Raw genomic sequence first — 20,170 nt, forward strand, 5'->3', positions numbered from 1 at the left:
AAAGGGACCAACACCCGCAGACAGAAATCCGCAGGAGCAAAACAGAGAGAGGCAACCAACAGGCTTGGCAGGGAATGCTCTCATACCTACCGGCCTGACTTGGTCTCGCTCAAACACCCCAGATTCGGAGAACTTGACGGCCCTCCCCGCCCCCATTCTCCAGGGGTGGGATCCTGGATGCTTGGTGAGGTTGGAAAGGGGCCTCCTTTCCCAATTCCAGAGGCATTGTAGCCTCTTGCCCTCCTCCCCCAGATAGTGGCACTTCTTCTGATGGCTTCCTCTGGACTAGGCACTGTTGTATGAAAGTGCTTTACATATATAGGTTACTCAAGGGAGGGTTACTGTGACCATTTTACACACGAGAAAACCCAGGCATAGAGGTCAAGTTACTCTCCTAGTCCCACTTAATAAGTGGCAGCAGCCCAACACCAGGACCTTAAATTATGTTGAGTTTGCCCTCTCAGAAAACTCAAGATCTGAAAGGGCAAGATCTTTAATTGTAGTGGAGGGTTGCCTTGATGTAAAGCTGTTTTGAGATGGAAGTAATGGGTCATTCCCAATCGATGGCCCAATGAGTATCATAAAGTAGTGCCTTTAGGGAATTCTAAACTTATGGCGATCACTGCCCACATAAGCAAGCCGTTTATTGTCAAGGGGTTGCCCTTTGTAAAAACATCAAGATATAGGAAGAAAACTCGTTTCTTTAGGGAGTCTTGGTGAGCTGGCTGCCCTGTGTGAAAATATGGGAGCAGAAACCAATGCCACGGAGTAGAGTTATAATGGTGCAAAGTTCATTCTTTCAGGCCGAGACTGCGGACTTGTATTTAGGTGGGGAGATGCGGCAAGGCACACCGACCTGTCCTCTCGGACAGAGCTCGGGGGAATCCCTGGTGCGGCGCCTTCTGGGGCCGAGGGGCCTTCCCGGCCGGTCCCGTGAGCTGGGTGGCTGCGGGCGGCTCTGGCACGGTTACAGCCTCCCGCTCGCCCGTGACTCATTCGCAAGGGGCGGGGGAGGGGGCCTTCCTGGAAGCCGTGACGAGGAGGCTCAGCCCGGACGCCAGGGTTCCTCTCTTGTAACCAGGGCTTCAGTCGCCTGTAAACAAAGCCTCGAGGACAACGGGAAAAGGGGAAAAGGGGAGGTGCCTGGCACCCTTCTCCCGCCTGGACTCCAAATCCCTGTGCCGCTAATAGGACGAAGGCAGCAGGAAAAGGGGAGGTGGTGGTGGTGGTGGTGGGGAACCCTGGGGTCCCTGGAGTCCGGCTTGGTTCCGGCCGCGATCTTGGAGGAGGGAATCCAGTTTCGATTCCCTGGAGACAGGGAGCAGTTCCCATTCCTGAGTCAGGCTGACCCCCTCCCCTCTCCCATCTGCTGAGTCATAGGCCCAAGAACCTGGATGCTTGGGATTGGGCGACTCTCGAAGAGGCTGGAGGGGGTTGGGGGCTTTGCCTCGGGAAGGATCGACCCCCCACCCCCACCCGAAACCCGGATGGGTGGGACCCAGGAGCCCGGGCCTCGACCCCTCCTTGCTCAGATCTAGGGGTCTGGGTCTCCAAGCCACCTCCTGGCTCGGACCCAGGAGCGCCGACTTCTAGGTTAGACTCTAGAGTCCGAGCCCCCAGCCCCTCCTCCCTCCGATTTAGGAGGCCAGTTCTCCACCCACCTCCCACCCTATCCTGGCCTCAGGCGTCCCAGCCCAGGAGGAAGTTCAGGGCAGGACTCCTCCCCACGTCCCACGTAGCCAGCGGGAAAATCCGTGGCCCCAGCAGCGGCCGGGAATCCCCTCTGGAATGACGGTGGGGAAGGGGATCGCCGGGGTCCCCTGCGGGGTGCAGGGGGCAAGTCCTGGGCTGGCAGGAGCTGGGGGAAAGGGGCGGAAACCAGAGAAGCTAAAAATACAACGAGTACTTCCGCCCTAGGGGGAGGGGAGCGGAGCAGAGTTTCCAGAAAAACAAGCGGGGACGGGAAACGCGGGGGTGTGAGAGCCGGGGCGAGTGCGCGGGTGAACGGGGGCTGTGTACTCGGGCACGTGTGCCCGGGCCGAATGTGCGCCTGGCGTGATTGGGTGCGGCCGCTGTGTGCAACTACGTGGGCCAGCAATGTGTGTGTCTGATATTGTGAGAGGTGTGCGTTGCAGGTGCCCCGGCGTGACTGGGTGTGTAAGACCTGGGGTGCGTGGGTATGCGACTGGGCAAACAGGTGTGGGACACAAGCGGGCCCACTTTCCTGTGTGAGGGCTGTGTACTTTCAATCCCACTTGACATGGCTGTGAATAAATTGTGTGAAACCACTTGGGCCTGTGTGACTGATTTATACTGTTTACTTTAACCATCTCTGGGTGTGGGAGTGTGTACTGAACCTTGTCTTTGAGGTGGTGTTGGTGTGACTTACATACCCAACCTGCAGGTCTCTGTACCTGTGAACCACTGTGGGATCTGGAGTGACTAAGTGTGTGTAACTCCTTGATGGAGCCGAGTGAGGGTATGTATGACTGACTGCCCTCTGGCCCGATGAAGATCTCTGCATACCCGCTTCTAGATTGAGTGTGTGTAAGCATCTGTGAGACTATTGGCAGCTGGGGTTATGTGCAAGGCCCCTGCAGCTCATGTGTGTAATGAATAGTGTTATTATGTGTCTGTGTCCTTATTTGGGGGTGTCACTGAGAACATGCGAGGCCAGCATCTAGATGTGGTTCCTCTGTGGCACAGTCACAAGGTAGTGAAACTGGTGAACTTTGGTTCCTGACGTCTACAGCTGGCGCATGATGGGGAGGCTGCGGCGGCACTCTCCACTCAATGTCTGTTCCTGCCAGCCTGTTGGGGCAGAGCAGATACACACAGGCACGCATACTGGCACCTGGGAAACCTTATCTCTCCCCAGCCAAGGCTTTTGATGTTGAGGTGAGGGCAGGGCTGAGTCAGCCTGTGATGGGCAAAGTCTGCGATGGGGTAAGAGATAGCAGGTTAAGTGGTGGTTAGAGTGTTGTTTGTATAATCACATGGATTGTTCCTTTAGTCGGTTGTGGGCTTGTCACTGGGACTGAGACCCTGGGAACACCATGATTATAGGATGGTGGGTTATACTCCTCTCTGCTGGGGTGGGGTGTCGTATGTGCCTGTGTTCCCCAAAACAGTTTGCTGTGTGGCAGTGCATCTCATGTACACCCTTCCCTGGAGTGTATGGCTGTGTACCAGGTTGTACAGTTGCCCTCTGGGTCAAATAACCAAGAACTAAACCAAGGTCCTCCATAACCTGCGTGGACTTCTGTCCCAGCCTCTGCACTGTGGTCCAGGACTCCATGTTATTCTATAAACACTATCACTTTCCTGCCTCAGGGCCTTTGCACTTGCCATTCTCTCCCTGGAACTCTCTTTCCCCCAATGTCCTCATGACTTATTCTCTCTCCAAGTCTGCATTCTCAGCAGGACCTTCATGTCATGTCAAGGATTTTGAAGTTAAAAAAAAAAATCATGCTATATTTAACAAATACATGTAACATCTATTTACAGACATAATACCCATAAACCACTACCAACCTAAGCTCTCAAACTTTGTTCAATAAAGTAACATAATTCTCAATACACAAATCTTGCTTTTGTTAGATTCCTACGTACCTTTGTTTTTGTTTTTTTTATTAAAAATCTCTCTCCACTTCTGATCCCAGTTTTCTACTTTAGTTTTCTTCTTGGAACTTCTGATATACTGTTGACCTTGAACAACAAGGGTTTGAACTGGGCAGTTCAACTTATATGTGGATTTTTTTCAATAAATAACTGTAAATGTACTTTTCCTTCCTTTTGATTTTCTTAGTTTCTTGTGTTGACTCCACTTCACAGGACCAGCTGTACCTCAGTCTTGAGTGTGTGTGCCTATGGTCTGACACATCTCAATTGCTTGTACCCTCAGGCTGGAAACTGGTGGGCTCTTCTGCGGAAGGTTCATTTTTGGTTGTACACAGATAATTGCATCATGTTAGATGGGAATAGGACTTTATTATTGTATTTATCTGGAGGCTAACTATGGCTGAGGATGTGTATGGGTACCAAATTGACAAGGACTAGATAATGGTCAGTTTTTCATGTCAACTTGGCTAGGCTACAATGTCCAGTTATTCAATCAAGGACTATTCTAGATGATGCTGTGAAGGTATTTTGTAGATATGATTCAAGTCCATAATCAGTTGACTTTAAGTAAAGGAGATTATCCTACATCTGGGAAGTCAGGTGAAGGGACTGATTTAGTCAAATAAATGGACAGAGCTGTGGCTTCCCTGAGGAAGAAAGTCTACCTGTGGATAGCAGCTTCAGCTAGTGCCCCAGTCTGCTGCCCTCCCTGAGGGCCTGCCCTGTGTGCCTGGCACTTCAAGGGAGGACAGGGAGAAGGGGAAGGAACCTCCTGGGATGTACACACATGCCACATGCACACGCACACCCGCTGGCCATTTCTGAGGACTCGCGTGGGGACTTGGGCTTTGGATGAATCACAGGTCTACATGATTCTGGGTTTCCTTGCAGATGTGGGGTCCAGGAGAGGAGGCCTCTGGGCAGTGACATGGGAACCAGGGCACAGAAGGTGTTGGGTGGGGCAGTACCCCAACCAGGCTGAGTCACTTGAGCCTTTCACACCCCACCAGCTGGGCCTGGGCTGCGAGCTCCACCCTGCACTTGCCCAGGCCTGAAGGCCATGGCTGAGATCTCTGAAGCTTGCTCTCAGAGAAGGGAGCCCACTGGGGTAATCCCTTCCCGAAGCCCCCTCCCCAAGGCCTGCTTCCCGGAGGAGCTGGGGCTCAGGCGCCTGGGTTCTTCCCCAGGACTGATGATTCACCCCTTTTGGGGCCTTTTCACTTCTCCTTTGGGGCTAAAAATATAGGGACCCAGGCTTCCAGCTGGGCTAGGCTTCACCGCGGATTGCACAATGCCCCTAGTCTGAGTGCTGCTGACGCAGGCCCAGGCCCCGGGTATGGGTGGGGGCCTGAGGTGCTCCCTGACCAGGCATGCTGAGGTCAGGGCTTAGACCCCTCCACTTCCCCTTTCCTTGGCCAAGGACACTGGGAGCTGGGCTGAAATGGGAGGTGCTAGGGATCTTGGGCTTGGCTGTAGCCCCTGGATATGAAGCTCCCTCCCCAGGTAATCCAGGGGTTCTGGCTCCCAGAATCTGGCCTCCTTCATAGACACAGAGTCCCAGTGAGGAGCTGGGGGCAGAAGTCAGCAAAGGGGGACTGGGAGAGAGAAGGTCAGAGACAGGGAGACAGACATAGGGACAAAAAGAGACTGAATGAGAGACAACAGACACAAGCAGCAGACACTCAATGGAAGACGGGCGAGCTAGAAAAAGGAGCAGACAGAGATCATGCTCAAACTGGAACAGAATCAAGTTAAGGATAGCGGGAGAGCGGCCCAGTTAGGGCTTCATACCCAGGCCAGGTAGGGGAAGCGCCCCTTATATCATCATCAGGCACGGGCCAAAGTCCACTCTTGCTAGGAAGGAGATCAGGCAGCCAGCAGAGACAAGGCCCCGCCCTGTGCGTTCTCTGCTGGCCTCTGCTGCCCCCTGCTGGCTTCGGTCCCAGTACTCAGCCGGGAAGAAAAGTCAGAGACAAGGCTGCTTTGAGGCCACTCTTCATTCCCTCCCTTTCCCCCTCCCCCACAGCCTGCCCCACTCCCAGCCCTGCCAGCTCACAGGGCACCCCCAGGGCCTGTAGGTGGTGCTGGAGTCTTGCCGGTGACTTTGTTGGCACAGTCCAGCAGAGCAGTGTGAATGTCCTTGGCACAGGCAATCTGGGCTTTGATGACTGCCAGGTACTGTGGATAGGGTAGGCTGTCAGGCTGAACTGCGTCGGGCTTGGTGGCTGTGGGCACCAGTGTTGGAGAGTGCTTGGCACTGTCGCAACTCTGTGATAGGCACTCGTGTGCCAAGCGCTGTGGATAGGCAGGCAAAGTGCAACATCAGCCTCACTCTGGGTACCACCAACCCCGCCCCAAGGACCAGCCTGGGGTAGCCCGCTTGGTCCCTGGACTTCTAAGGTCTTGGGGTCAGAACCTAGCCCTGCTAATCACTTGCTGGGTGAGCTCAGGTGGGCGACTGCTCCTCTCTGAGACTGTTTCCTCCTTTGGAAAATGGGTTTAATAACTGTCTCAGCTACCTCATACGGTGAGAATGGTGAGAACAGGGTGTGGGACGGGCACAGGTTCTGGCACATCACTTAAGTGCTAACTAGTGAATGTTAGCTACTATGACTGTGACTGTACTAACCCCAGGCTTGGCATTGGCAGTGGCTTCTCTGATGGCATCTGCTCCCAGTTTTCCTCCCACTTCTTTGGTTGCTCCTTCTAGGTACTTCTTACTCTACCCAAGCCTTAAATGCAGCAATTCCCACATCCCATCTCCTCCTTTAATTCTCATGTCCTCTCAGGCTGTCTCATTCCCACATACCACTCAGTGCCCACCTCTGCACTGATGATAGCACATCTGTGTCCCCGGCCTCCCCTGTTCCAGAGCTCTCACACTCCCCCCACCCCCAACTGCTCCTCTTCCTAGGTTTCTGTCTCCAAGATGGCATTACCATTCCAACTAGAGCCCTGGGCCTCATCCTGGAGGCTTCTCCTCCTGCAACCTGTCAGTTCCAATGGCCTCTGAGTTTCTCTCCCATCGGCCCTTCCCACTTCTTCAGGGCCCTGTCCTGGTGGAGCCTAGCCCAGTGAATCCTGCCATGCCTGCCTCCTTGGGTTCCTAGCCTCCACTCTTGGCCCCTTTAATCCATCCTTCATCTGTCAGCCAGAGGCATATTCCTAAAAAAGCATCGGTCCATGTTCTTCCCTGCTTGAAACTCTGGATGGCTCCCCAGCACCCTCAGGGCTATATTCAAAATTCAGCAAGTCCCAATCCCAACTACACCTTAGCCAGACTGAATTTCATTAAGTTCCTAAAAGGAACTTAAAGCAGAAGCTGTTCCTTCTAGTTGAAGCCTTTCTACCACTATCAGCCTTCTTTTCTTTAAAAAACTCTAACTCTTCTTTCAAAACCCAGTTCAAAATAAGATGACACTGATAATACTACAGGAAACATTTGTCATGTGCCCAGTACCAGGTTAATTACTTTACATGTATGATCTTGCTGAGTGTTTCCCAAAAAACCATTTTCCAAAGGAGGAAACCAAAGCTCAGACGTAGAGATTGGTGGTCCATCTGATTCCAGAGGCTGTGCTCTTAGCCACTTGCCCTTCTTTCAATTCCTGCCCTGCCTCTATTTTTGTTCCTGCCTCAGCTCAGATGTGCTACCCACCAGTAGCCTTCCCTGAGTCACTCTCTCCCTATCCCTATCCCACACAGGGTCAGGCGCCTTCTCTGGGCTTCCACAGCCCCCCAACCTCCTCCCCGAGCTTCCCTCATTTCAATCCTGACCTCTCTAACTGTGCTCCCAGTCCCCTATCCCAGCCCTGATCTCTAAGGCCTGGGTTTCTCCATCACAGCTCTGAGCACTCTGAGGCATTACTGATTGGGGATGTGTGTCACCCCACTGAACTAGAAGCTCTGAGAGGGCAAAGATCAGGGCAACACTGTGTCCCCAGCATCAGTTAAAGCACAGGTCTGGCCCTCAGGAGGTGCCGTGTGTGTGTGTGTGTGTGTGTGTGTGTGTGTGTGTGTGTGTGTGTGTGGACTGACTGAATAAGGGTTCCTGAAGACCCAGGGATTGAGGCAAGATTGTGGTCACCCACTGTCTAGGAGGCCCCTTACCAGGCAGAGCTCCAGCTGGTCACAGAGTGCGTAGAACTCCTCCAGACACTTGTCAAAGCGCTGTATGGGTCCATCACTGCTCTTTCTGTAGCCCAGGAGAAGAAGGAGACTGAGAAAGAGATTTCCGATCTCTGGGACATCTACCCAACCAAGTAACCATGAGGAAACCAGGTATAGGCCCAGGAGCCTCGAGGCAGGGCCTAGGAAATTGTTAATAGTAGAAGAGACAAAAAGTAAGGCTAGGCGCTAGGGAACCCAGCTTGAAAATAGGAGGAATGGAGGATGGGTGGGTGGGGCTTGGGGGATGAGTTTCTAAGATGGGTTGGAGATAGGGGGACATCCTGAGATATGCGACTATACTCACTGTCCGTTGTCAATGTTAGTGTTCTGAATCAAGTTCTGGGCAGCAACCTTCATCAAGGTCTAGTTTTAAGAATAAAAGTGAGAAATGGAGAAACAGAAGGGGACACTTTTGGTAGTCTACACTCTTTCTTAAGATCCAATCACTCTCAGGCTTCTTCACTTGACACCGTCTGTCACTCCAGAGTAACTCCCGTTTCCATTCCTCTATAGCAATAATCACCTGTATTTTCCCAGGGGCCCGCTCTCACGTGGGGTTCTCGACAATGACCTCCTGGACACACTTTAGAGTCCTCACCCGCCAATCACAAGCAGAATCTCTGTACAAGGCGTCCTTTCTCAGGTATTAACGACCAGAGCCCGGTTTCTCCTTTAAACTCCCTCCCACTTGAATTCCGGCCAATCCCAGGCTCAACATCCGCTCTGCTCCCACTAGGACCAAGTCTCCTTTTCCCTGCGTAACGCTTCTTTTGTTCGCTCCCAGCCTAAACAGCCCCTCCGCCCACCCCCTTAAGTCAGACAGCCAAACCCTCCTTGCTTCTTGAAGCTCCCGGCCAATCACCTGCAAACTCTCCTTTAGCTGTGGGATGAGCATCTTATAGCGTTGCACAGGATCGAAGTCCTGTTGCTGTTGCTGCAAAAGTCCGCTCTGGGCAGGCCCCACCAGTTGTGTCGGTGGTTGCGGCTGCTGCTGGCTACCCGGGCCACCAGCCGAACCTGGGCCAGACACACCAGCAGCTGAGGAAGCCGCTGAAGCCTGCTGCTGGGACGCAGCCATCTTCCTCACCTAGAGCGCCGGAAATGCGTCACAAGTTTCTCTGTCCGGTTTTTTTTTTTCAGCATCTTCGTTTGCTAGTTAGCTCCGCCTCTCAAGCAATTCAGCCAATAGAAGGAAATGCACCCCGTTCTCCAACACCTGACTCTCAAATCCAGCGTCCAGTCGGCCCCTTAACCAGCCGCTGGCCAATCCGGGTGGGCTTAATCTGGACTCTATTTCCCAGAAGGCCTCGCGGCTCGAGGCGACGAGCCTGGGCGTTACTGTCTTGGCGGCAGTTGGTGGAGCCGCAGCTGCGAACTTGCGGCTGCGCGTTTACCTGAGTCTGTACTGGAACTCTTCTCAACCCACCAGGCTAACCCCGTACACTGGGGCGCCAATTCGAGCGCTGCGTGGGATTTCGTGTCCGCCGAAGTCAGCACGCTTCACCTTGTCTCCTTGCGGCTCAGCAGAATCCAGTCCGAACTGCCATCGTCTCGTCGCCATGGCGCCCACCATCCAGACCCAGGCCCAGCGGGAGGATGGCCACAGGTAGGCGTTACACCTCTTGGCTGTACCGCTTTCCTCTAAGTCTGTCCAGGTTTCAGGGAGGCGGGGTTCGGCCTTGGGTCTCTACCTATAATGTCAGTAGCCCCTCAGGTCTGCTCGTGAGGTCACGTAGCGCTCACGTTTAAAGAAGGAAGGCGAGTTCCTTCAGGGATGGGATGTTGCCCCCCCCCCCATCGAGTTCGGGGATTAAGCTCTTGGAGACTTTATTCATAAGGGATTGGGCTCATATTCCTCCAATCAAGCGTCTGGAGATCCCCTTTTTCAAAAACAATTGAGCACGTGATTCTTTTTAATTACACACTTGAAGACACCCTTTTCAAAAGGGATTGAGCATTTTCTCTAAAAGAAATTGAACACTTGGATCTCTCCATTAAAGCACTTTGTGCACCCATACCAAAAGGATTGGCATTTGTCCTCCCCTTCTTACTTCTTAAAAGTTTGGAGACGTTCCCTTCACTCTCCTATCAATCTCAGTGTTGTTGTTTTTTTTAATTGGGGAACTGGGGGAGGGGAAAAGCGTTGGGGAATCGGGGAAGGGAACAGACAAGTTGCTGTCCTTTTTTGTTCTTCAATCTAGTTGAGGATGTCGCTTCACTGGCCCATGTTGGCATTATCATTGTGCTCTTCCTGGCTGAGGCAGATAGGTCGTCGGCCATTGTACGGCCGCTCACAGCAGCTCAGGCTAGCTGCTGCCGGCTCATGCTGGCTGCCCGCCACTCACGGTAGCTTACAGCAGCCCACTGCAGCCCACACCACCGTTGCTATTCACTGGTGACTCACCGCAGCCCAGCTCCAGGTTGAGCTGTTGTTCACCACCTTAGCTATAGAGGGCGCAGTGCCACTGGCCCTCATGTGGGATCCAAACTGGCAGCCCTGCTGCTCAGAGCTCGCGCTCCCAACCCAACTCTTAACCAATGTGCCACTCACCTGGGCCTCCTTCTCTTCATCTTTTAACAATATCTCTCTCTTACCCACCAGGCCTAATTCCCACCGGACTCTGCCTGAGAGGTGAGCCCCATTATGTTTTTCTAGGAGGGGTGGGCCAAGGGGGCAGGGAGCAGAGGTGGGGCAGCAGGGGCCAGTTTCCACCCTACCCCCAATATTATCAGCACATTTTATTATTCCCAACCCCCCACCCCAACCCCCTTTAGCAACTGTTAGCTTGTTCTCTATATCTGTGGGTCTCTTTCTATTTTGTTTTGTTTTGTCTTTTTAAGATTCCACATATAAGTGAAATCATGCATTATGTTGTCTTTCTCTAATGTATTTCACTTAGGATAATAACCTGTGGGTCACCCATGTTATCCCAGATAGTAAGATTTCATTCTTTTCTATTGGTGAATAATATTCCATTTTACACACACACCACATTTTCTTTATCCATTCATATACGGACGGACATCCATCCGGATTGCTTCCATATCTTCGCTATTACTAATAATGCTGCAGTGAACATAGGGGTGTGTATGTCTTTTTACTTTTTTGAGGAATCTCCATACTGTTTTCCATAGTGGCTGCACTAATTTACAATCCCACCAACAGTATATAAAGGTTCCCTTTTCTCCACATCCTCACCAGCACTTGTGTGTTGATGTTTTGATGATAGCCATTCTGACAGGTATATGTGATAGCTCATTGTGGTTTTAATTTGCATTTCCCTGATGATTAGTGATGCTGAGCCTCTTTTCATGTCTGTTGGCCACCTATATGTCTTTGGAGAAATGTCTATTCAGATCCTCTGTCCATTTTTTTTTTTTAAGATTTTTTTTTTTTTAATGGGGTAATTGGGAGATGGGAACAGCACTGGGGAATTGGGGGAAGGGGAACAGACAAGTTGCTGTCCTTTTGTTCTTAAGTCTAGTTGTGGAGGACGTCGCTTCACTGGCCCAAGTTGGCACCATCATTGCACTCTTCCCGGGCGAGGCAGATCAGTCGCTGGCTTCTGGATGGCCGCTCACGGCAGCTGCTGGCCGCTTATTCTGGCTGCTGGCTATACACGGTAGTCCATGGCAACCCACTGCAGCAGGGGCTGCAGCCTGGGCCGTTGCTGGCGACTCATGGCAGCCCAGCTCCAGGTTGAGCTGTTCAGCATCTTAGCTGTAGAGGGCAGTGTCACTGGCCCTTATATGTGGGATCCAAACCGGGGCTCTCTGGCGTCCCAAGCCAGCTTTTAACCAACGCGCCACTCAGCCGGCCCCCTCTGTCCATTTTTTAATTGCATTTTTTTTTCTTTTGGTGTTAAGTTGTATGAGTTCCTTATATTTTTTGGATATTGACCCCTTATCAACTGTACCATTTGCAAATATCTTATCCCATTCAGTAGGTTGTCTTTGTTTTGTTGATGGTTTTCTTTTCTGTACAAAAACTTCAGTTTAATGTAGTCCCATTGGTTTATTTTTTCTTTTGCCCTTGCCCGAGACATATCCAAAAAGATACTGCTAAGAGTGATGTCAAAGATTTTACTGCCTCTGTTTTTCTTCTGAGAGTTTTATGGTTTCAGGTCTTACATTTAATTAAGTCTTTAATCCATTTTGAGTTTATTTTTGTATATGGTGTAAGGAAGTTGTCCAATTGAATTTTTTGTATATATCTGTCCAGTTTTCCCAACACCACTTATTGAAGAGACTATCTTTACCTTATTGTACTTCCTTGCCTCCTTTGTTGTAGATTGACTATAAAGCGAGGATTTATTTCTGGACTACCTGTTCTGTTCCACTGATCTATATGTTTTTATGCCTGTACTATACTGTTTATCATAGCTTTATAGTATAGTTTGATATCAGGGAGACTGATACCATCCACTTTGTTCTCAAAATTTCTTTGGTTATTTGGACTCTTTTGTGGTTCCATATAAGTTTTAGGGTTAGTTGTTTTAGTTCTGAGAATGCCATTAGTGTTTTAATAGGGATTACACTGAATCTGTAAATTGTTTTAGTAAGGACACTTTAACAACATTAATCCTTATAATCCATGAGCAAGGTATGTCTTCCATTTCTTTGCATCTTCAATTTATTTCTTCAGTGTCTTATAGTTTTCTGAGTACAGGTCTTTCACCTCTTTGGTTAAATTTATCTCTTGATATTTTAATGCTTTTTGATGCAACTGTAAATGGTGTGGTTTTCTTAATTTTTCCTTTTGATCATTTGTTATCGGTGTATAGAAGCACAACAGATTTCTGTATATTGATTCTGCGACTTTACTGAATTCATTTATTCTAATAGTTTTTTGGTGGACTCTTTAGGGTTTTCTATATACAGTAAAACCTTGGATTGCAAGTAACTTGGTTTGCAAGTGTTCTGCAAGACGAGCAAACATTTTTAATACATTTTAATTTGGTAAACAAGTGATGTCTTGCAATCAAACTAGGAACAAATTATGCTCACAAACCAAGGTAATACTGTATATAGATCATGTTGTATGAAAATAACGAGTTTTACTTCTTCCCTTCTGATTTGGATGGCTTTTCTTTTTCTTGTCTGATTGCTGTGGCTAGGACTTCCAGTACTATCTGTGCCAAATAAAAGTGGTGATAATGGAGGGCCGGCCGAGTGGCTCAGTTGGTTAAGAGCTTGCTCAAGAGTTTGAGCTCTGAGCAACAGCGGTTCGAGTCCAGCCCAAGCTGAGCAGCCGCTGAGCTGCCAACAGGTAGCAGGATGGCTCAGCTGCTAAAAAAAAAAAAAAAAAAAAAAAAAAAAAAAAAAAAAAAAAAAAAAAGTGGTGATAATGGGCATCCTTGTCTTGTTCTTGATCTTAGAGGAAAAGCTTTTAGCTTTTCACCATTGAGTATATTAGCTGTGAGTTTTTTATATTGTTATGTTGAGATATGTTCCTTCTATACCCACCCTGTTGAGTTTTTATCATAAAAGGATATTGAATTTTATCAAATGCTTTTTCTTCATCTATAGAGATGATCATATAGTTTTTATCCTTCATTTTATTAATGTAATGTCACATTGATTGATTTATGGATGTTAAACCATCCTTGCATCCCCAGAATAAATCCTTCTTGGTCATGGTGTATAATCCTTTTAATGTATTGTAGAATCTGGTTTGCTAATATTTTGTTGAGAATTTTTGTGTCTATGTTCATCAAGTATATTAGCTTGTAATTTTTTTGGTAATGTCTTTGTCTGGTTTTGGTATCAAGGTAATGTTGGCTTCGTAGATTGAGTTTGGAAGTGTTCCTTCCTTTTCCAATTTTTAAAAATAGTTTAAGAAGGATAGGTATTAATTCTTTGAATGTTTGGTGGAATTCACCTGTCAAACAGTGTGGTCCTGGACTTTATTTGTTGGGAGTTTTTTTATTACTGCTTCAATTTCATTGCCAGTAAGTGGTGTGTTTAACAGACTTTGTATTTCTTTTGGTTCAGTCTTGGAAGGTTATATACTTGTAGAACTTTATCCATTTCTTTTAGACTGTTGAATTTGTTGGCATGTAATTGTTTGTAGTTTTGGTTTTTTTTAAAAGATTTTTTTGGGGAATTGGGGAAGGGGAATAGTGTTGGGGAATTGGGAAGGGGAACAGTCAAGTTGTTGTCCTTCAATCTTAGTTGTGGGTAGGTGCAGCTAGCTCAGCTCCAAGTCCAGTCACCATCCGGCTGCGTGAAGGCAGCTCGCAGCAGCTCAGCTCAAGGTGTTGTTTTCAATCTTGGTTGTGGGTGGGCACAGCCCACCATCCCATGCAGGAGTCAAACCAGCAACCTTGTTGTTAGGAGCACATGCTCACACCAGCTGAGCCATCCTGCCACCTGTTGACAGCTCAGCAGCAGCTCAGTTCGGGCACAGCTCACTGGCCCATGTGGGAATTGAACCTGTGACCCTGTTTCTCAGAGCTCACGCTCTTCACCAACTGAGCCACTGGCTGGCCCTGTTTGTAGTATTTTTTAAATGACTCTGTATTTCTGTGGTATTGGTTGTACCTTTTCTTTTCATTTATGATTTTATTTATTTTGGCTTTCTTTTTCCTTGGTGAGTTTGGCTTAAGGTTTATCAATTTTGTTTATCTTTTCAAAGAACCAGCTCTTAGTTTTATTGATCTTTTCTATTTTAAAAAAATCTCTATTTTACTTATTTCCACTCTGATACTATTTCCTGCCCTCTGTTTACTTTGGGTTTGCTCTTCTTTTTCTAGTTCCTTTAGGTATAGATTGTTTATTTGGGATTTGTCTTTGTTTCTTGAGGTAGGCTTGTATAACTGTGAACTCTCCTTAGAACTGCTTTTGCTGCATCCTATAAATTTTGAAAAGTTGTTTTCATTTTCATTTCTTTCAAGATAGTTTTTGATTTCTCGTTTGATCCATTTAGTAACATGCTGTTTAGTCTTCATGTATTTGGTTTTTTTCCAGTTTTCTTCCTGTAGTTGATTTCTAGTTTTATGCTATTGTGGTAGGAAAAGATGCTTCATATGATTTTAGTCTTCTTGAATTTGAGGCTTGTTTTGTGGCCTAGTATGTGCTTAGTCTGGAGAATGTTCCATGTGCACTTTAAAAAAATGTGTATTCTGCAGCTTTTGGATGAAATGTTCTGTAAGTATCAAGTCTATCTGGTCTAATGTAATATTTAAGGCCATTATTTTTATTAACTTTTTGTCTGGATGAACTTACCCATTGATGTGAGTGGAGTATTAAAATCCCCTATTATTGTATTACTGTGGATTTCTCCCTTTATGTCCATTAATATTTGCTTTACATATTTAGGTGCTTCTATGTTGGGTGTATACATATTTATGATTGCTATATTCTCTTCTTTGATTGACCCCTTTATAATGATTTAATGTCCTTCTCTGTGTTTTTTTAAAAAATTTTGTTTTAAAGTCTGACATGAGTATTTCTGTTTCACCTTTCTTTTAATTTGTTTGCATGGAATATCTTTTTCCAGCCCTTCACTTTCCGTCTGTATGTCTTTAGATTTGAAGTGTCTTGTAAGCAGCCTATAGATGGTTCATGTTTTTTAATCCATTCAGCCATCTGTATCTTTTTATTGGCGCATTTAATTCATTTACATTTATTGGCATGTACTTATTGCCATTAGCACTTTTTGCCATTATGTTCATTGTTTTTTGGTTGTTTTTATATTAGTCTCTGTTCCTTTCTTCTTCTCTTGTGGTTTCCTGGTTTTTAGTATTTTGTTGGGGTTCCTTTCTCTTTACTCTTTGTATATCTTCTGTAGGTTTTTGGTTTATGGTTACCATGAGGTTTATGGATACCATTAGCAGTCTGTTTTAAGCTGATAGGCATTTAAATTCGAAAATATTGTATAAGACTACATTTTTACTCCCCCCTCCACATTTTATGTTATTGTTATGTTTTCAATCTTTTTGTTTTGTGTATGTTCTCACTACTTATTGTAGTTTGATACTTTTTTCTTTTGACCTTCATAGTAACTTTCTAAATGAGTCATTGCGTTCCCAGGTCTGGAGTGGTCTGCCGAGTCAAGTACTGCAATAGCCTCCCTGACATCCCCTTCGACCCCAAGTTCATCACGTACCCCTTTGACCAGAACAGGTGAGACTAAGATTAGGGATGGGAAACAACTCAGAGTATGAGCTCCTTGAGGGTAAGGATTGTTTCTCTTGTTGACTGCTCTCTCCTCAGGACCTAGAATAATATCTAGCACCTACTATAGTAGTAGAGGCCTGATAAATATTTGTTAATGAGCAAGCATGTCCAAGTCTCTTCCCACTGTAGAGCCAGCGTTGTGACTCCAACATGGGGGATACCCCACTCTGAGTTCCTCCCTAGAGAAATTTAGCCTCTGTGAAGCAGGGATGTGAGGGGTAAAGCTGGAATCAAAACCATAATGGGTATGTGTCCCCACCCAGGTTCGTCCAGTACAAAGCGACTTCCTTGGAAAAACAGCACAAACATGACCTCCTGACAGAGCCAGACCTGGGGGTTACCATTGACCTGATCAACCCTGACACCTACCGCATTGACCCCAGTGGTATGTAGGGAGGCAGGGAGGGCCTGTTTTAGGCCAGCAGAGGCCAGGCCTGGGCCTCCCTCATGGTCCTCTTGCACCTTGCTCTTCTCTAGTACTTCTAGATCCAGCTGATGAGAAGCTTCTGGAAGAGGAGATTCAGGCCCCCACTAGCTCCAAGAGGTGAGGGGGTGATGAGTGGGGACTGGCTCCAATGGGAGCAGGGCAATGGGGTCCTAAGTTCCTGATCCTCTACCTGAGGTCGCAGCAGCATGCGAAGGTGGTACCATGGATGCGGAAGACAGAGTACATTTCCACTGAGTTCAATCGTTATGGTATCTCCAATGAGAAGCCTGAGGTCAAGTAAGTTGTGGTGGGTAGGGAGGGAAGGTGGAAATTTCAGGTATGTCCAGTGGCTCCTAAAGGTCTTTCTCTTGACCCCTAGGATTGGGGTTTCTGTGAAACAGCAGTTCACTGAGGAAGAAATATACAAAGACAGGGATAGCCAGATCACAGCCATTGAGAAGACTTTTGAGGATGCCCAAAAATCGGTAATTGAGGGACTGGGATGGGGGAGGCAGACAAAGGGGTGGCTCCAGAGCTCTTCACCCTCCTCCTCACCCTGTTTTTGCCCCCACCAGATCTCCCAGCATTATAGCAAGCCCCGAGTGACACCGGTGGAGGTCATGCCTGTCTTTCCAGACTTTAAGGTCAGATCTGGGACAGCAGGCAAAGGGGGATAACCTGCCATCTCTGCCTGTCTCAGGCTAACCCCCGTGTCCTCCATCCCTCAGATGTGGATCAATCCATGCGCTCAGGTAATCTTTGACTCAGACCCAGCCCCCAAGGACACAAGTGGTGCAGCTGCATTAGAGATGATGTCTCAGGCCATGATTAGGTAAGTGGTCCTGCTGCCCACCTTGGCCTGCTCATTATCCTTTGTCCTCACTCATCATTCTTCCTCCTCCTCCCCCAACCAGGGGCATGATGGATGAGGAAGGGAACCAGTTTGTTGCCTACTTCCTGCCTGTGGAAGAGACGTTGAAAAAACGAAAACGGGACCAGGAGGAGGAAATGGACTATGCCCCAGATGATGTGTGCGTGGGTTGGGAGTTAGGTTTTGGGGATTGAGAAGTGTCTCTCCCTTTCTCTCTCATAGGGAAGAAATTGGCCTAACCCTGTCCTCCTCACCTTCAGGTATGACTACAAGATTGCTCGGGAGTATAACTGGAATGTGAAGAACAAGGCTAGCAAGGGCTACGAGGAAAACTACTTCTTCATCTTCCGAGAGGGTGATGGAGTTTACTACAATGAGTTGGAGACCAGGTACTCAGCACATTCCTACCTCAGATTAGCCTGGGACTGTGCTTCAGGGTCAAGATCTTGGAGGTCATTTATACCTAAGGATTTGTCATATGCATTTGTAAGCAAGAGAAGAAGTCTTGTTTTAAACTGTGAACCCAGAGAAAAAAATCTTTATGTAATGCTGGAGATATTTAGAGTTCTTGTGTAGAGTAGACAGCGAAGTCCCCTGATATTAAGAGACTTCGTGTAAAAATAAACATAACCAAAGTATGGGGCATACATATATTAGCATATTTTAAATGAAACCCTGGATATGCAAGTTTAAAAATGTGACCCCCCAAAGCTTTTTCCTGAAGGCTAAAAGTTTACTGTTGGCTGGGGCCTTTGGTGTAAGGGTTGGGGGGAAAAAAGTGTGACCTTGAATTTCTGTTTAAAGCAGAGATGACAAATTCTGATCCGATAAACCAGGCAGGAAATGCAAAAAGCAGCACAGTGGGCTGGTTGGATCTGGGTGACCTAGAGATCTTGACAACCTCCAAGTGGGTGCCATGACCCAGCCCAACAAAGGGCTCCAACCCATTGCTAATATTCTGTAGGAGACAAAAAGGCCCAGTAGGGCCATAGAGTATTATTTTCCAAAAGCCAGAAATCTAGATTCTGTGTTTTTAAGTGTTGGTAACAGATTCTCATTAAAATCTCTACGTGTGTGTATACACACACTTTATAAAGTGCAGGGCATCCAAGCTGGTGTCTTGGGAGCTATCATCCTTCCCCTCCCCTGCCCCAAAGCAGAGTTGGTCTCCCTTATTCAATCTGTATTTATTCTGATCTGTTCTGGACTAAGCATTGGTAAGGAAGACCCAAGTCAGACCAGATCCCTCACTGGGGGTTTTTAACTGCATCTTCCACACCTCTCCTCACAACTTGCCCACTTTAGGGTCCGCCTGAGTAAGCGCCGGGCCAAGGCTGGGGTTCAGTCGGGTACCAATGCTCTGCTTGTGGTCAAACACCGGGACATGAATGAGAAGGAATTAGAAGCTCAGGTAACGAGCACCACTGGCCCAGTGCACCCATGAGGAGTGTGGTGGTGGGTGAGGGGAACACAAGCCTGATAGAATACCCTCCTCTTCCCCTCAATCCTGCTGCTTTCAGGAGGCACGGAAAGCCCAGCTGGAGAACCATGAACCTGAGGAGGAAGAGGAAGAGGAGATGGAGACAGAAGAGAAAGAAGCTGGGGGCTCAGGTAAAGCTACATAAGCCAAACCCTGGGAGCCCTTGGGAGGGTAGGAAACTGGGTTTCATATCTCCCTGTTCCCTTACAGATGAGGAGCACGAGAAAGGCAGCAGCAGTGAAAAAGAAGGCAGCGAAGATGAGCGCTCTGGCAGTGAGAGTGAACGGGAGGAGGGTGACAGGGATGAGGCGAGTGACAAGAGTGGTAGCGGTGAGGAAGAGAGCAGTGAGGATGAGGCCCGAGCCGCCCGGGACAAAGAGGAGATCTTCGGCAGTGATGCGGATTCAGAGGATGCTGACTCTGATGATGAGGACAGAGGACGAGCCCATGGCAGTGACAATGATTCAGAGAGCGGCAGTGATGGGGGTGGCCAGCGGAGCCCGAGCCCCAGCCCCAGCCCCAGCCGCAGCGCCAGTCCCTTCCCCAGTGGCAGTGAGCACTCAGCCCAGGAGGATGGCAGTGAAGTTGCACCTTCTGATTCCAGTGAAGCCGACAGTGACAGTGACTGAGTCCCAGGGCCTTCAGGGCTGGCGCAGACATGATTATTATGCGCAGGAAGGCACTTCCAGTGGTCCATTTGCGAGCCTTTTACTTTGTTTCCCTGCCTTCCTCCAAACCTTTGCTGTTAATAAAGCCAGCTTCTATATTTCCCTTACCAGGCCCTATGGTCTCATTCTGCCTACATCTCCCCATTCCCACCCCATCCCTTCCCGCACCTGCTACCCCAGGCACTTGGTGGCCTCAGCTTAAGGCATAAGAAGCAAAGTCCACAAAGGCAGGACCATTAGGTTTTCAATGAAATGTAGCATAACAAAGGTCAGAATCGGTTTTTTTTTGGTTTTTTTTTTTCCAAAATAAGCCCAGACCATTAAACAAGTGAAACTCCAACAAATAAGTCTTCTCCAACAGTGAGAAAAACTGTACAGTTACTCAAAGCTGATTCTGCCAGTGGGGCTGGGGATAGAAGGGAGGGTAAAATCATGGTGAGGGGCGAGGGGGGGGGGCACTGGAGCTGGAGAGGGTCAGGGTCCTGCCCATCAGAGTGGGGCCGCCTGCGTCCTGCACACTCTGCTGTCAGGTGGAAGGAGAGGGGCAGCTCTTGCCTCCCATTGTGTTGGGGGGGGGGGTTGTCCCTTACCACCTCCCAGTGCCAGGTAGAGCCAGCTCACTCTGATGGACAGTGAACAAGATGGGACTGGCTGGGAGGAGGTGAGGGTCCTGTAAGAGGGACACCCTGCTGATTACAAACAAGGCGGCCCCTGTCCATCCCACTTCCCGGGGCTATTGGGAAAGGGATTGG

General features: G+C 48.3%; 2 protein-coding genes across 2 annotated transcripts; one reads left to right on the top strand and one right to left on the bottom strand.

Moving 5' to 3' along the window:
* Positions 1 to 3,970: 3,970 nt before the first annotated feature.
* MED29 (mediator complex subunit 29) lies at positions 3,971 to 8,922 on the bottom strand. Its single transcript, XM_019666281.1, has 4 exons — positions 8,654 to 8,922; positions 8,096 to 8,154; positions 7,732 to 7,816; positions 3,971 to 5,916 (listed from the first exon to the last, which is right to left on the bottom strand). Exons 1-4 carry the CDS (start codon positions 8,867 to 8,869, stop codon positions 5,674 to 5,676), a joined length of 603 nt encoding a protein of 200 aa, XP_019521826.1. The 5' UTR covers positions 8,870 to 8,922; the 3' UTR covers positions 3,971 to 5,673.
* A 96-nt stretch (positions 8,923 to 9,018) lies between these two features.
* On the top strand, positions 9,019 to 19,762 carry PAF1 (PAF1 component of Paf1/RNA polymerase II complex). The gene is made up of 14 exons (XM_019666279.1): positions 9,019 to 9,397; positions 10,394 to 10,423; positions 15,826 to 15,918; positions 16,236 to 16,357; positions 16,450 to 16,516; positions 16,595 to 16,696; positions 16,779 to 16,884; positions 16,975 to 17,043; positions 17,128 to 17,231; positions 17,314 to 17,430; positions 17,531 to 17,659; positions 18,576 to 18,681; positions 18,791 to 18,881; positions 18,961 to 19,762. Exons 1-14 carry the CDS (start codon positions 9,351 to 9,353, stop codon positions 19,377 to 19,379), a joined length of 1,602 nt encoding a protein of 533 aa, XP_019521824.1. The 5' UTR covers positions 9,019 to 9,350; the 3' UTR covers positions 19,380 to 19,762.
* The last annotated feature ends 408 nt before the right edge of the window (positions 19,763 to 20,170 follow it).

The sequence above is a fragment of the Hipposideros armiger genome, unplaced genomic scaffold (assembly GCF_001890085.2).
Source record: "Hipposideros armiger isolate ML-2016 unplaced genomic scaffold, ASM189008v1 scaffold_466, whole genome shotgun sequence".
Taxonomy (NCBI): domain Eukaryota; kingdom Metazoa; phylum Chordata; class Mammalia; order Chiroptera; family Hipposideridae; genus Hipposideros; species Hipposideros armiger.